General features: G+C 36.8%; 1 protein-coding gene across 1 annotated transcript in view; it reads left to right on the forward strand.

The window, feature by feature from the left end:
- The first annotated feature begins 1,423 nt into the window (after nucleotides 1-1,423).
- LOC104276705 (lipase member H-like) overlaps nucleotides 1,424-17,358 on the forward strand; it is an 18,056-nt gene continuing 2,121 nt past the window's right edge. The window contains exons 1-9 of the mRNA XM_009873127.1: nucleotides 1,424-1,498; nucleotides 3,979-4,355; nucleotides 5,988-6,096; nucleotides 7,706-7,807; nucleotides 9,172-9,261; nucleotides 10,308-10,475; nucleotides 12,217-12,309; nucleotides 14,854-14,965; nucleotides 15,336-15,509. Coding sequence (XP_009871429.1) covers nucleotides 1,450-1,498; nucleotides 3,979-4,355; nucleotides 5,988-6,096; nucleotides 7,706-7,807; nucleotides 9,172-9,261; nucleotides 10,308-10,475; nucleotides 12,217-12,309; nucleotides 14,854-14,965; nucleotides 15,336-15,509 — 1,274 coding nt within the window. The 5' untranslated portion in view covers nucleotides 1,424-1,449. The remainder of the gene's footprint in view (nucleotides 1,499-3,978; nucleotides 4,356-5,987; nucleotides 6,097-7,705; nucleotides 7,808-9,171; nucleotides 9,262-10,307; nucleotides 10,476-12,216; nucleotides 12,310-14,853; nucleotides 14,966-15,335; nucleotides 15,510-17,358) is intronic.

Genomic DNA, 17,358 nt, shown 5'->3' on the forward strand with positions numbered 1-17,358 from the left:
GGAAGTTTTTGTGTCTTTTTTTCAACCTGAATACTTGGCCAGTCTTGAGTGGTTTTTGATAGCTAACAGACTGTGGGCTCCCCCAAAAGCATCAGGGTTCGTTCGGAAGATACTGCTCCCAGTGGTCCTGAGTGCTGTGGGGGGACGGTCAAAGCCCTGATGAGGCAGTGCTGGCATCCTCTGCTGGTTTGCTTAAGTTGCTTTCAGAGCAGGAAACTCTGAATTTCAGTGCAAATGTATCCTTATGAGAAAAGCGATGGACATAATATGCAGTGAAGCAGGGTGGGCAGTAGCTGAACTTCAAGGGTCTCTCATCTCTGTGACAGAATGCCTGAAACTCAGAGTCACCTTGAGGAATTTACCTGACAGTGGGATGACAGTAGAAACCACAGTGTAAACAGTAACAGTATTTATGACTTATGAATGTCCAAGTGGCATAAGTGGTACTGTTGGCGAACGAAGTTCACTTGTCATATGACAGAGAGGTGAGTCCAACAAACACTAGTTCAACATCCTGATTAATCCCACAAAACTTTCTGGACATTGATTAAGGAAAGCAGTCCTTCCCTGAGACTGATTTCAGAGGGTTTTAAAACTGTTTTCATGGGTCATTATATTGACATGAATAGCACAGTACTTTACTTATGTGTGAGCTGGGCTTGTTGGTTTTCATTTCAAGAGAGAAGTTAAAATTTCCTTTTTCACATTCATGTATCAAAGAACAAGTGTGGATACATTCACAGCTACTGCCATTAGGTATATGTAAAGTATGTATGTAAGATGTTCTTGTAAGATCAGATGATTGGCTCTTGGATAAGCATGGCAGATATTTTACTGGGGCTGTTACCAGTTCATTTCCAGTGGTGTTGAGATCTCCATGCTTTAACTTGTCTTCGAATGCGTACTGCACACTGAGTGTGTGCTGAGACTGCCTAACTGGTGGTTGTGTCGATGTGCTAAGCTTTTCTTGTAACAATTTTCTATGTTAAAAAGTAGAGAACGGAAAGAGCCAAATTGACGCTATATGCATTATATTCGCATCTCAATGCCTCTAATTGAAGTTGAGTGACATAAAAAAACACACAGTGGGTCTGTAACGTGATGTACCTCTCATTACTCTACTTCTTGCATTCCATATGAGTAACAGAGTTGTCAGTAATATATAACCCTGATTGCTTACGTGTAAAGCTGCTGATAGCCAAAGAGAGAGGGGAATAGATTAAAACTCAGTCCTAACGCTTAAAGACCAGAAACCACCCTACCTACTGAAGTCATTCAATAGGAGGAGTCATGAATTGCAGAAGCTTGAAAGTTTTGCTTTCTGCTTCCTACTCTACATATGACTTCATTAGTGGCATTCAGTTAGGTTAGAAATCTAGCATACTATAAGAAGGCACTAGATTTCCCACTTTTCTGTGGATATTACATATTGCTTTTCTTCATTTAAACATGCTGAAATTGTGTTTCGTCATCTGTTTGATATACTGGGTGAGATCAGGTAAGAACCATTATGGTTTATTTTTTGCAATGTCGTCTCTTGGCTTTATTCAAGCATAGAAAACTAATATTCCTTAATTTAATTTGGCCAAAACACTAAAGCTTGTGAATTATGCGTAATGGTGCAGACCATTAGTAAAGAAAATTTGAGCACTTTAAAATCAAGATGTAGGTTTTCACTTTAAGGTAAATAAAACAAAGCCTGATACTTTATCTCTGGCTGTACTTTGTACAGAGACACACTCAGGTGTGTGCACTTTGTACAAAGTAAGGCGGTAATTGTGAAATAGTTCTAACATATTAAGGTAAGTTTATTGCTTATTTCTGATTTGATAGGTTGACAGGTTTTCAGGTTATGTGTTGTGCATAGCATAACAGCAAAATTTGGTTACAAAAAAGTCAGCGTGCACTTAAGATTTTCCCTTTTTTGACCACAGGAGACATTTGCAATGCTTACAAATGTAGACAGGAAAGTTAAAACTGTGTATTAATTGAGTTAAACTACATATGTAACTGCCCCATGCCTGTCTGTGTTTTCTGACTGTACAAAAGAATGTATGTGAGTACTCTCACCAGTGTGTACAGAGGGCAGCTGGGTATTCCTTCCAGTACTCATTCAGAAAGAGGAGTTTGAAAAACCTCCCCTCAGTGACTCCTTGCTAAACAATCCAAAGTATTAATTCTATAAATCTCCTTATAGTACTTAACTAATTCCACAACAAAGACATAATCTTTTTTTTTTCTCTATTTACTTTTCAAAGAATAACTGCTGTCATTTCACAGGCATAAGTAAATGAGTTCTTTCCCTTTGATATTTGCCAGCTGGTAAATAGGTTTTGTCAGTTAAAGTAATTTCCTTGTGATAGATCTCTCACTTCCATGGACCAGACTGTGTCTCTGTCTTCTGTCACTCTCATTCCACTGGCTTTAGAAGAGTTAATTCTTATTTCTACCAAACAAGTGATAAGAAATAAAAACATTTAAATGGATATAGAGAGGCACTTCAACAATGTCTTGGCATGAGTCTTTTATATGTTAGATATGTAGGAGTCAATTATAAGGATCAGTGATTAAACTTGGATTTAAGAATAGTATTAGACAAAAATGAAAGAGTTTCATGTAGCTTTGAATCTGAATAGCAGAAATGTAATCAAGTGCCTGTTTATAATCATTTAGCTTTGTATAGTTAGATGAAAGTGAGAGATTAAATGTGATACATTCTATTAACATCTCAGTATCGTGTCACATGTATGATGTTTTACCAGGCTCTTGAATATTATTTTCATTAAGTTCAAGACAACTGTGGATGAACATCTCTTAATTTCATATCTTTATCTTGGATAAGTCTTAGCAATGAAACTAATATGCCTTCTTGTATCTGTAGTTAGTTAATAAGCTGTCCAGTAATCTCAGCAAAAGTTACTTAAATTCTACAGTGTCTAAATGAGAAGGGTGATATTTACTTTGAAATATAGGTAGTTTTAAGTTTTCCTAGATACAATAATTATAGCTATTGTCATAAGGTGATGATAGACATGAAACTTTTGTCTGGATGATCTGAAACAGAATTTTTCAGGCCCTTCAACACTGTAACTTCAAACCTACTCCACTTTGGAAATAGCCATTATGTTTTGTGATGTCCAGTCCAGAACTGACTAATCTAGTCGTTGCAGGTACATGGTCTGGCCTAGAGGTAGTTACCACTGGGCAATCTACGGATGCAAAGCATTGACTTTTGACGTTGATAAGCATACAGGGGAAAAATTAAATCTTTTTAGACTTTTCTGAAAATCTCCATCCTTTTGTTGATCCTGACTGATCTACAGCCTAACCTTGTATACCATAACTGTTTTGGTACAGAAATGCTAAATACTATGGGATTTTTTGTGCAATTATGTACATTGATGTAATAGATTCTTGTTTTTTCAAACTCGGAACAGAAGCCTTTGTTTCTTCTTTCTTTGTTTCTTGGTGTCCTTATGGTGATCCCAAACTAGGGAAGGGTTCTGGGTCGTCTTACACTGTCAGGCAACTGTTTCTTATTGCCAGATCAAACCGTAAGGCCTGGGGATTTGTAACTTTCATACCCTGGCTGAAAGAGGAACAAACAACCACAGTGATCTTCCTGTTTATACAACATACACTAGTTGTGAAAAAATTCTGAGATCCTAAATTTGGTGTTTAAGCAAAGGATCTTGTCAATATTGACTACTAAATTGTATTTTTTATGGAGAAAATGTACACTTCAGGAACAATTAGAAAGGCTCAGAGTTCAGGGAAGCATAGTGGTATCTACAGAGACGTTAAACTGTGTCTCCTTGCTGTTCAGTGCATGCTCTAGCGCATCATTCCAAAGGTCTGGAGTGAATAAAATGGAAGTTCTTCACTTTTACTGGAAAGTTGTAGAAAGAAAAGTGAAGAGGTGATTTTTCAGGTGGTCTGACTTGTCAAATGACTGTTTAACATTTTCATCTTTTTCAGATGAGGAGAATAAATGTCCTGAATTTACAGATCTTAACATAGGCAATGCTTTATCTGGAACAGAACTCCAAGTCCAGCTACTGCTATACACAAGAGAAAATTCAAATTGTTCTGAGAGACTCATTGAACACAATGTTACTGCATCTGAATACCTTAATACCTCCAAGAAAATAGTTTTTGTTATCCATGGCTTCAGACCAACAGGATCTCCACCAGCATGGCTAGGTGACATGAAGGAGCTTTTATTGACTTCAGAGGATATTAATCTCATTATAGTTGATTGGAATCGTGGTGCTACAACTGTGAATTATATAACTGCTGTTGAAAACTGCAGAAAAGTTGCAGAAATACTGAAAACCTATGTTGATCAGATGCTGGTAAGGCAAAGAGTTGTGTCTATTCTGTGTAAGTAAAAATAGCATAGTTTGAGTGAGAACGAATATTTAAAATGTATCTAAAAAGAAACCCAGTGAACAATATCAAATGACATTTCTTTTCCAAAGTATTTACTAACTTTGCATGCACTTATTACTGCATATCTTTATCTCTACCTGAGTTCTTATTTCACTTTCATAGAAGTATGTCTAAGAGTGCATTGGATTTCTTTGTCCAGCTGGAAATTTTAGTTCTTCTGCACAGAGTGAATGTACCAGCAGGAAGGTGAAACGAGAGATTTTCAAGGAGTATGCGGCATTAAAATTTTGCAAACACATGACACTGATCTTTTCACTATTAAACTACTATAATTAAAGATTTTAAATGAAAAATAAATCACTAACAGAGATATAAATATTTATTCCAAAATTATATAAATTTATTTATCCTAGAGGGAGTTGCTGAAACAATTGTTGATGTCAGTAGTCTTACCTGGGCTTTAGATTTATTGCATAATCAAATGAACAGAACATGCTATCATCTCATTTATGCCATTGTTAGATTTGTCCCTCGACTTTTCTTGTATTTTTGTCACTTTTTTTCCCTAGCCTTTCTCAGAAATTTTGAATTCTGTGCAATATGGAAATATTCCTGTGGAATTCGAGATAAAAACCCAGCATTTTGAGAAAGGCTGAGGTGAAAGAAGAGAAAGCCTATCAGAATCTTCCCTCTGGGACTAGAGATAGTGAAAACAATTTGTAATTATAACAGTACATTTATTATTATGGAATAGAAAAATAAAATAGTACTATGAGAACAATACAGAATGGGTTAAAAAGGTGTAATTTGCAAATTTTTTTATGCTGATATTTGGTTTATTGATGGTTACACATCTGCCTGACCAAGCAATGACTACAAGGCATGCTTGAGAGAGTCTTGTTTAATCCCGATGTTCCAGTAGTCAAAGTGATGGAGTGGGGAGTGTTGTGTCCCCCAGCTATTTTTCACACTTGCAAGCTGTTGTGAGGCCTTTGGTAATTCATTCCAAGACATATTTATATTTCAGATCTCAGATATCATCCCGGTGCTTTGCAGATTCTAACAGATCTGCTGATATTATTTCAGGGTTCTTCTGTAGTTTGTGGGTTATATTTAATACTGCTTGTCCTGTAGAATGAGCATCTTGAGGCTTTCCTGCAGGTGTGCATTTGGCAATTTGTCACCATTATTCAGCAGTTCTGTGGCGTAGGTCTTTGTTAATGCTATTATGTTTTTACTTTATCGGAAGGAGAAGGCAGGGGGCAATTTTTGTTTTCTTTTTTCCTAGTGTGTAGTTTTGGTTCATCTTTCTTGTATCTGATGTCTTCTCTCTCATGCTCCCCTTTTAACTAGTGTGACAGTTGAGAAGAAATGTGACTCAACTTCCTTTTTACATTTTTCTAGTCAAAGAATTTCCTTATTACTACACTGTTTAGTATAATATGACAAAAGGAATTTTGTCATTTCCATTTGTTTTCAAAGTTAAGAAGTTAGAGATATAACTTAGTATATTGAGAAAAAGTGAAAACTAAATTGATGTCTATTCTGTTAACTGTGTTTATGGTTATGGCTTTTTGCTTTTTTTCCCCCAATAGGTAGATGGAGCTTCTCTTGACACCATGTATATGATTGGTGTTAGTCTTGGGGCTCATATAGCTGGTTTTGTTGGACAGAAGTATAATGGCAAACTTGGCAGAATTACAGGTAACTCTTTTAATCCCAATATATGTGTTCTGATGTACCTTGCATTGTTGTCATAGCTGCGAATTACATAGATGCTAACACTGAAATATCAACAAATGAGAACTGATTAATTACTAACATACAAGGGAAAAATGTGTCCCTGACTGAAGTTAAGAAAATTGTGAAAATCTGCCTTCAGCATGTAAATTACAGATTAAATATTCCAACCAGTTTACTCTCTGAAATGAATATTGAGTGTTACATCCAAATGCCAGTTAAATGATATGCTACCCATTTTCTATCTAGTTGATGGAGCAAATCAGGCCGCATTGAAGGGAAGTTCAAAATCTCTTGATCAAACCACAAGAATCAGGCAGAGGGATTTAGTTTCAGTTCGATGTAGATGAACTTGGTGTAGGCTTTAGTGTGTTGGGCTCTCTATACAGGGAGCCTAAGTCAGGGGTGCAACCAATCTTACCTCATACTTGTTGCATTGTCAGCATTGTCCTCTGGGGGAGCAGTGCATACAGTGAAAATCAAGAGTACCCTCATGTGGGTACGTTTTTTCAGGACCGGGATCGCACAGAGTTTAGCTGCTGGTTCCTAAGGCAGAGTTTCCAGTGCTAATTTGCGTGCAGAGGCTCCGGATATTTCTTGTGGTGAAAGAGCAAAACTCACTGCAGCTAGCGTGTTGAGAAGAAAGCTGACTAAGCTAACCCTCAGAACAGCTGCTAAGGGGAGAACTCACTGTTGGATCCTGTAGGAAAATGTTTGCCTTGACAGTAGTAATTTCTGTCTTTGCTGCTGCTTCTTTTCTCCTCTTTGTCTATGCTTTTGCTGTCAAGAAAACAGGATCAGATCAAACCTCAGCTGACTATTTTGCTTTCGTGAGAAGGACAGAAATTACCATCTTGAAAATTACCAGGCTTCTGGGCTGCACAACAGTAATTCTCTATCCCTAAAATGAACAAGAATACACAGTGTTTATACTTCAAATACTTTGCCACCTGAATCCCCACCTCCTTGATATGAAGTGCCTTTTGTGGATCTCAGCAGGGACCTCTTTTGTCATAGTTGAATTCTGGATTCAGTGTAAGATTTCCAAACCTTTAGGTGAAAATGTGGTAAAAACCCTAGATTTCAAGTAATTGTATATAACAATTGGCTTTCTATAAGGAATTTCAGCCCCAGCTGATAAAATGGTTGAGGGATGTTTGGAATAGTCTCCATCCAAGATGTCTTCATCTTGTGTTCTAGTGGTGAGAGTAGTCCTATTGTGTGTTTCATTTTATGAAGTACATAATAGGTATGGTATTTTCTAGGGAAAAGGACAAAATTAATTCTCCTGGTTTGATCCCTAGGCTTATAATTTATCCAGAGAACAGGGAGATGAGCACAACTAATTAAGGAGAGAGAAATTAAAGGATATGAGTTGATCAGTCCTGTGGTAGGAACGCTTGCTTTGCTTAGCAAATTGAAGAATGAAAACTTGAGAAGAATTGTACTGCGTTTTGTTTTTATTATTATCCCAGGAAAAGGATAATTGATGAATAATGCTCAAATGATGGTCTTGTATATATCTGTAGAAACAGACCGCAGCATTTGTAATGCCAGTGTTATTTTCATTTAGGTCTTGATCCAGCAGGCCCTTCATTCACTGGAGAGCCACCATCGAGGAGACTGGATCATACTGATGCACAGTTTGTTGATATAATCCATTCGGATACTGATGGTAAGGTCATAGCCTTCACTTGCTTATTTCAACTTGAGGAAAGCTAGGAAGGTAAAAGAGGAGGGATAGGCTATTTCAGTAATATCCAAATACCATTGCAGAAATATATTTTGTATTATTAGATGGATTCCTGTGCTTTCTAACAACATTTAACTTTTGAAATCATACTCTATGTTATTATCCCTATTAATTAAGAAATTGGACCTCAACTTTGCTAATGACTTAAACAATGATGGGCTGTTTTGTTCAGTTCTGACATGAGTAGCCATATTAGCAAATGAGTGAAGTTTCATGACTCAACCTGAAAATATTGAAATAACTTTTATGTCAAACAGCTAACTGAAGGCGCATGTAGATAACCATATAGTCATGAGTCCGTTTCATGGCATATTCCTTCTGAAAGCCAAAAACCCCTCAGGTCTGTGCACTGAATAAAGAGTGCCTATTGTATTAATTTATGATATTGCTATTTCCAAAACAGTTTAGCTTAAACATCATTTTGCTGTGCTAGTGTGTGTGAACATAGAGGTTATAAGCACATAATTATCACTGGATTAGTAACTTCTGAGGCATCCAATCTCAGCTGTATCACATTATTGCACTAAGGATCCAATGCTTAAAGTGAAGAACATTGTAAAGTCTGCCTCATACATGCTATAATCTAATTTATTTTTTTTCTCAGAACTGTAAGTAAACCTTTCAAACCTTCCACGCTTGTCCCATTATTTGAGTATTTTCTATCAGTTTCTTTAATATTAAAAATTAAGCATTTTGCTATAAAAATTTATATAAGAAGCTGTAAAATACTAAATTTTTAATGTTGCAATTATGTGAATAAAGGTAATGTGTGGTAAAAAGGAAGGTAGAGCAGATTGAGCTGAATCTTATGGTCTTTTATAGGGCAGATACAGATTTTTCTGCTTTGGTATATTGCTTGTATTAGTGTAGCTCAGAATCCAATGTTGTGCAAAAAATGTAAAATCTTACTCTAATGAAAATTACATTGGGAAAGAGGTTCGGTTGTTGGAGAGAACGTGAATTTCATAAATTTCTTTGTTCAAATAATGCCTCAGCTACACCACTAAATAGTTGCTTCTGTTCTTTCCTTTATATTTTGTGACAGTAAGAATCTTACACAAATCTGCATACATTTGTGTACGGCATTTTGCATGTGTATAATTTTCTTAAAAAAACCCCCAAACCATGGATTTTAACTTATGAGTTGTATTTACAGAACAAAGAAACCCCAGGAATATAAAAAGTCTTTAAGACCTCCATGTTATTTTGTAATGAATGTAATGATAAATAATTGACCACATAATTCTGTTTATGTTTTTTTTTGTTTCATGATGTTTTTACTTTAGCACTAGGTTTCAAGAAGCCTTTAGGAACCATTGATTTCTATCCAAATGGAGGAATGGATCAGCCTGGTTGTCCCCAGACAGTATTTGGTGGTAAATAAAAATGTGTTCAATAAGTGAGAAAACAGTTTGAGATCAAATCAAAAACGTTAAACTGAATTCAATGGACACTGCACATATTCTGCTGACAATATTGTATCCTTTCTGTTCCATCTCCATTCAGCAAATGAGAAATGACAAAGACAGTTGACATTTTTTTTAAAAAAAGATCATCCTATAAGCATACATATTTCACCGTACCATTATTATTGTTGTGATGGAATTATATTATTATATTATATATACAATCTGCATATAGTGATCATTATTTTTGTGTGTTTATGTATGACTAGGATGGGGGAAGATGTTTGTGTCCAAGTGGTTTGGACAGGATCACCTGCACATGACAAGGAAGGCTTTCAAGTCTTCCTGAGGTCTTAATTTCTTCCCAGTTGGTTTTAGACAGGTCTTTTAGGCTCTAGGATGAAAACAAGGTTGCTAGTCATTGTTTTTGTTTGCTTTTTTGGATATGTTTATGTCTGTCTATGTTTCTATTACTAATTTCCATAGTGACGCTACAAATTTGAGCTGCTGCAGATGCATAGGGCTTCCCCTTGTCTGTGAGTATGGGAGAGTCCCTTAAGACTCAGGATGATCCTCATCTGTACAATTCTCATTGTTTGTTTTGCTAGGAGAGGAGGGAATTTGTTACCCAAAACACTAAAGAGAAGAATCTCTGAAGTATTTTTCACAGTAATTTTGCTCCCCCAAAAATCTGCACAGGATGTAACAGGCAAATTTTAATTAGACTCATGCTTTATAGTAAAAGAATCTGTAGATTTAATAGGATTTAGTAGTCTCTTTCTTACATATAAAACCCTGTAGACTTTTCTCTGTACCTGTAATATTCAAAATATCTTCAATTTCTTCTTGTGTGTGTGCATGCATTTTTTTGCACTTGGTGGTCAACTGACCAGAGAATAAAAGCATGGCTGACTCAGAATGACTCAGGTAAATGTAATTACTTTGATAACACCTTTTCTTTCATGAAGAAAAATGATTACTTACTCTTTGTATATTTCCATTTTTCTTTCCTGAAGGACTTCAGTATTTTAAGTGTGACCATCAAAGAGCTGTCTTACTCTTCTTATCATCTTTGAAAAGCAGGTGCGACATAATAACATATCCTTGCGACTCTTACTTTGATTACAAGAGAGGAAAATGTGTTGACTGTGAAGTTTTCCAGCCAATGTCCTGTCCAGTGCTGGGTAAGCATTATGATATCTGCACTGGATTGAGTGAGATCTTCTAGGAAATCCAAACTAGTTCTTTCTGGGGCGGCTCCAGAGATGTGTAGTATTGTATTAAGGGATCCGTAGAGATTGATTACGTGCAGAACTTCATACTGTTTAAATTATTTTAAAGTTTATGGCTTGGTTTGCTTTATAGCTATCTTTGCTAGACACAAGTGCTGAATCCTAATCTTTGATTACTGTGCTTTCCAATCTGAAATGGATTTAAAGTGTATTTCCTTTCTATGGAGACACTGCTTCTACTTAGTTCATCACTTTAGGCTTTCACAGTGTCTTATTAAGGAGTCTCCTTCTCTAGAGACTTTCAAAACCCGCCTGGGTGCATTCCTGTGTGACCTGCCCTAGGTGATCCTGCTTTGGCAGGAGGGGTTGGACTAGATGGTCTCTAGAGGTCCCTTCCAACCCCTAATATTCTGTAATTCTGTGATTCTACATAGAGTATCTCTGGGTTTATTTAAGAGTAAACATGTTTATAGCAAATTCATGATTCCTCTGGCTTTTCTTTTGGAATCAAGCTTTTATTTGGAGGAGTTTTAATTGTTTGAGGTATTCTTGCCTTTAGAGAGGATCTGGGGATAGTTTGAAGAGAGCTACAATAGTGTGAGCATTCCCAGCTGGTAGGGCTTTCTTAAGAATGCGAGTTCTAAAATATTTAATTAGAAGTTAACTTTCAATTCATACCTTGGCTTATTTGCTTACTTATATTAAGATATACACCCTGCATTAGTTAGATGAAGTTTGAAGAAAAAGCATAGATAGACAGATCTATATGCTATTTTGTAATATAACCCAGCTGTAATGGGACCTTATAGTAAGGCAAAAAGACTCCAAGGACTTCCCCAGTGTGATTATTAGCCATGCCTGATGCACTTACACAGAATGCCTGAGCTAGAGGTAGAGAGATATTTGACTAGTCAGCTTCCACGTTTTTTTTTTTTTTTTAATAACCGTAAAAACTCTGAGGAAATGGTAGGCATATCTGGGAACTGAGAGGAGAAGCAGCATCCTTCTGCTGCAAACTTTCCTGCTTGCTGCCCGGCAGTGGCAGGTCTGCAACATGGAACTAGTCTTTGTTATCCAGTCTAGGTAAATAAATCAAGCAGGAAAGAACAGGATCAGCTATTGTAGAAATAAGGACTGTTATCAAGCCCCAAAGACAATAAGCATAGAACTGTATAAACCAAAAGTTATTTCTGTGTTACATCTGTAAGCTTAGGTTTACAGAGCATCTAATATTTTATTAAATAATACCCCCAATTATAGACTAAAGGGTTTAAAAATATTTACTGTAATGTTATGAAAAAGAAAGGAAGAAATTTTACCTAATGGGAAGCTGTTCTGTAACTGTTCTCTGCAAATACATAGGCTACCTTTTGGGGGAGTAGTATTTGCTAACTCTGCAGGAGTGTATAAGGACTATTTTTTGGAGCTTGTACTCTGGACTAAATAGATTCCAACTACTACGTTATGACAATTTTAGTGATACTGTTATGTTAGAAGAGTGAAATACTTGCATACCACACTCTGTTATACTCATGCGGTTCCTACATTTTCCAAGTCAGTTTACTTTCTCAGAGAGAATTTATGAAATTTAAAGCCAAATCTGTCACTTTGGGTGAGTTTCTTTTCTGTAATTATATGTGTGTCACGATTTTGCTAAATGTCTGAAATTAAATATTTAAACTTTATATTTCAGGTTATTATGCTGATAGGTGGAAAAACCTGTTAATCCCAAAGAGTTCACCAACAAAAACTTATTTTGATACCTCAGATCAAGACCCATTCTGCAGTGAGTGACTGAATACGTCCATAACAAACTCTTTGTGAAATGTTATGACTGTTACTTGTTAGCTGATCTGGAGTGAATGCATGTTAAAAGTAGAAAATTATTGTTAGCTGCTGTGTAAAATGCTGTAATAAACTATGAGCTAAGTGTCGGTTCACGGACTGGAGGAAGAAGGAGAATGATTGTGGCAGAAGAGTAAGCAATGCATGAACTGAGAAAGAAATGTGACTTTAAAAAGTAATGGGATGGACCGCCAAGAGGAAGAAGGAAGTGTCAGGGGAAAAGCTAGATCATTGCTACCATTTCTAGAGAGCAAACATGCCTTGGGTGTGGAACAAAAGAGGAGACCCCTCTATGTTCCACCGCAGGAGGAGAGCACCCCACAGTCAACGAAATCTACTCCAGCTTTTCATGTCTCCCTAGGAGTAAAACAGTGGATGGAAAACCTAGCTGACTGTTTCAGGGTTATAGTCTTTGTGAATGAATTTTCATGGCATGGGCTTTAGCTGCAATAGTTTATGTATCTACCATTCCATGTAGAGGTCCAGTTTAGATTCTCATCCAATTTCTGTTTTTATTAACAGAGTACCACCTTAAGCAAACATTAGCATGCTCTTCTAAATGGCTATGTTTAATGTGCTTAGACTTGAGATATGGGGACAAGCTTACAGGGAATTCCAGTGAAATTAAGTTTTCCCATTAGGTTTTTCCACCATCTTGGCACATTTTGTGACTGAGTATCTCTTTTTATAGTGGTAATCATACTTACTTACACCACAGTTTCCTCCAAAAGGCCAAGGAGAGGTTAACAAGGATGTGATGGATTTTACATAAAATAGCTCCTATTCTCAGTGGTCTTTCAGCTCAACCCAAACCTGCTGCCACTGTTCTCCCCTGCTCTCCTGTCTGCTTGGGCTGTGCTCTTCCATGTTTCAAAGCTGCACAGACTGATAGGTCTCTCTCCTCAATTCATTCTTCCAGCAGAAAAATACAGCTTTGCTTTCACTCTCATACATATTAATATCTTGTCATTTACCAAAAGTCCAGCCAGGCAGAATCCTGACAATGGAAAAAGTACATTGGAGAAGGAAAAGATTAGTTGTAGTACTCTGGGTCAGGAGTGGTAGAACAGAGAGAAGAAGTATTACCAAACATAGGAGGCACATGGAGAAGAAAAGGAAACATTGTAATGACAGCATAAATTTAAGGGAAAATATGCCTCAGATACCAATCCTGTTTTCCCGAGGCCATGGACCCTCCAGGGGAGAGGGAGAAGGGGCTGAAGCACGGGACAGCAATCAGATTCCTCTCCTCCTTCTCAGTCTTCCTCATGCATTTTTTCTGATATGCACACAGAGGTTTTGACAGGTTGACTTCTCTAGGGGAAAGATGCTTGGAGGACCTGCACTGCTGGGCCTGCTCAGGCTGGACAAGCAAGGCATGGGGATAATGGCTCTCTTCAGCTTTTACCACTCCATTAATCTTCTCACCTAGCTAACTTCTCCCTTTGCCTACACATAAAGCTTGTGCTCATGCTGTTTCAATTCTCTCCCTGCCAATGTACCTCAGCTATTTTCTGGACATGTCACTTCTGTGAGTAATGTGATAGCGTTGCTACTGTAATAGCTGAAATACCCTCTCTTTGCAGAGCCTGACGAGACCTGAAGGTGAATTGTTTTGCTCTGTCCCCAGATGAGATCTTTTCTGGTTTGACTTTTACTGGAAAGACCTTGAAGACTTTCTGTTCCTTTTTAATACTGTTTATGGGGTTTTGTTCGTTTGGGTTTTTTGTTTGTTTGTTTTATTTTTTCCCACTTCTGATGTTTTGTTTACTTCCTGAGCTAAGAAAAGACTGGTGGGTTTTGCCATGTTTCACCTGGGTTCAGCCACCTCCTCCATCCGTGGAGCTTGTCTCCCTTTCCACCCTCCGCCTGCCTTCTGCCTTGCTTACCCCAGTCATTGCAAGACTCAAAATTAGGCAAAAAAATAGAGGGGGAATCTGCTGAGGTGAAAAGGAAGTTGGGAGCTGACGTGCTCCCATGATACTGTGAGGGTCGTGAGACGCTGCAACAGGTTGACTGGAGAAGTTGTGGATGCCCCCTCCCTGAAAGTGTTCAAGGCCAGGCTGGATGGGGCTTTGAGCAACCTGGGCTAGTGGGAGGTGTCCCTTCCCACAGCAGAAGGGTTGGGACTAGATGATCTTTAAGGTCCCTTCCAACTCAAAACATTCTCCAATTCCATGATATTTTTTTCCAGACCAGTTCAAACTCTTCATACTAATTCTGATGGTAGCTTTCTGATGCAAACACCTTCCACATAAGAACTAGAGGAAATGGTACACTAATTATGCAGAACTTGAAGTGTAGTCATTTGTAGAAGCTAATTTTTGTCAATAGCCTTCCTATTGTGCTTTGAGCTCGTAACTTGGAAATAAAGAGTCACTACTTTCATCATCAAGCAGTGAATGCTTTTAACAGGGTGATAATAGCAACTCTATCCTGTTGAGGTCATTCTTTGAATCTTAGTATTTCGTATTTCTTTTTGCAGTGTATAACTACTTACTGGATATTACTACCTGGAATAAAGGCGTTAGGAGAGGTTTCATTACAGTTAAAATTACAGATTATGCTGGAAACACAGTAGAATCGGAGATTAATAGGTATGTTGTACTTTGTCTCTAAATCTTTTTTATCACTTTATAGGACTAATTTCCTGAGTTTGCTAAACTTTTTAACTTGTTAACTTGTAAGTCAAGAAAATATAATGAAGTTAGTAAGAATGGCCATGGTACGTCTTCCTGGATATGGCTTGGTGTCAGACGTGATACCCCTCACACTGAAATGATCCATTTATGAAATAGCCCAGGTCCCCTTGCATGTTCCTTGTTTGAAACCAGTTCTTGGTGTCGTTATTCTGAACACTCAAAGTCAGTACATCTTACAAAATAGCTGATCTTAATAATAATACTTAGCAATAATGAATATTACTCAGCTAACAAAATTCTGACTATAAATAATATTTTTTTTTAGTGAAGCTTCAACATTTCAACAATATAAAAGAGTCAAAATACTAACTGGATTTTACCAGGACCTTGACAAAATATCAAAAATTTCCTTGACCTTTTCTACAAAGACTTTAATAGGCCCAAAACGCAAGCTTAGAATTCTCCAGATGAAGCTTAAATCTCTTAATAACCCAGAAAGGTAAGCATTTGTCATGTATCAAAGTCGTGTATCAACTAAACTGCTCAGGAACTTTCCTCAGAAATTTGTATTTATTTCCCTCTACTGATTTTTTAATCACCTATTCCTAAATGCATGAATATCATTCCCATCCTGCCTAGGGTCAAATTTATCATGTGGAAGAGCTCCTCTGTAGATGTCATGCATGCTGCTTACAGCAGGCTGCTGCTGTTATCTGGTCACAATGGGTTTTCACAGACCACTTGCATAGACCAGCCTGACTTAAAACTGCATGGTTAAGTTCTCTTCCAGAACATAAATTTTATTAAGCACTTTTCTGATTTTAATCACATGTCCACCCACTGCTTTTCACACTCGGATATGAAATGGAGCACTTCACCTACTTACATGACTGGAATAGATTTTCAGTCTTGTTGCTGAAGGCAAAGACCTACCAAGACCAAAACACAGTCTATGCTTGCTTACACTTAAGATGAAATCATCTACATTTTTTCATAGTTAAGTGTCATTACCAAGCTTGTATTAATTATTTCTACTTTTAAATACTGCAGCACTATTGCCATATGTTCATTTTTTTAAATCTCCAGATTTCTTTGTACAGTAGCATTAGCAATTAAATATTACATTTACATCTTGTGAAAATAACATATTACATGGAATAGGTAAGAAATATCCAGAAGTAGTAAGAGTACTTTCTTTTGGAGTTGTATGGAGTTGTTTGCTTTATACAAATGGCAGATTCAACAAAGCTAGATTTTAAAATAAAAGTTAATAATGATTATCAAATAAGTATGGATTGGGAATAATATGACAATACAAACAAGTCTTAAGCCACTATATTTTGTTAAGTTCAGAGATAACATCTAAGGCTTTCTGATTTGGTGTATGATAATGGTCTAGTAGGAATTGGGTATGATACATTTTAAAGTATAAAACTTGTTAAAGTACTGGGAAAGAGAAGGAGATGAGTGGAAGAGTCTTAGGAAGAAACAGAACACTCAATAGTCAGAATATTACTCACTCTGGAATGTACGTAAGTTAGGCTTTATTAACTAGTTGAAGGCCACAAGTCTCAAGCTCTCAAGTGAACTGGTGTTATTTAAAAGCATTTGGTGATGAGAGATAGCCAAAGCTCTAAATCATATTGCAATTTTTTTTCTCAACCCATTGGTGATAAATTATAAGATACATTTCATTTAAGCCTATCTGCATTCAGGACTTATTCAGATAATGGTCTAGCTAATAAAGAAGATTTTCAGTGAGCAGCCATTACTGGGTTTGAGTTTTCATTCCTGTTACTCTTGATTCTTGTTAGTTTTAAAGTAAGATGCACTTGATTTGCTTTAATATAGGATCCACTAAAGTCCTTCATAGGCATTCTCATCAGATGGCAGTCATATAGGTGCATTAGATACCTTTAGATAGCAGTGGAAAACAGTATTGAATCAGTATGTGAAGGTAATTTGAATGCAGATCTTATAACACTATTGGTTGGTATAATTGTATAATTGCCCATTGTAATTATAACTACTTATATTTACCTTATTTAGTTACATATAATTGCAACAATTATTCAAATACAGGATAATCAACTAGAAACCACATTAAAAATATTTAAATGATTCATATAACAAGGTAGTAGGTAAAAAACAGGGGATAGGTTCAAGGATAAAAGACAATAGAAATCTCGGTCTCCCTAGATCTGTTTTAACAGCAGATAGCAGGAGTTTGGGGAATATCACTGACAATTGTGGTCCATTATTCACACAGATGGTGTGTCAATGTGGGATTGCTAGAAGGTACATATGATTTTCAGACTCTTCTTTTGGTCTCTGAGATAAATCATTCC

The sequence above is a fragment of the Apaloderma vittatum genome, unplaced genomic scaffold, assembly GCF_000703405.1.
Source record: "Apaloderma vittatum isolate BGI_N311 unplaced genomic scaffold, ASM70340v1 scaffold3750, whole genome shotgun sequence".
Classification (NCBI taxonomy): Eukaryota; Metazoa; Chordata; class Aves; order Trogoniformes; family Trogonidae; genus Apaloderma; species Apaloderma vittatum.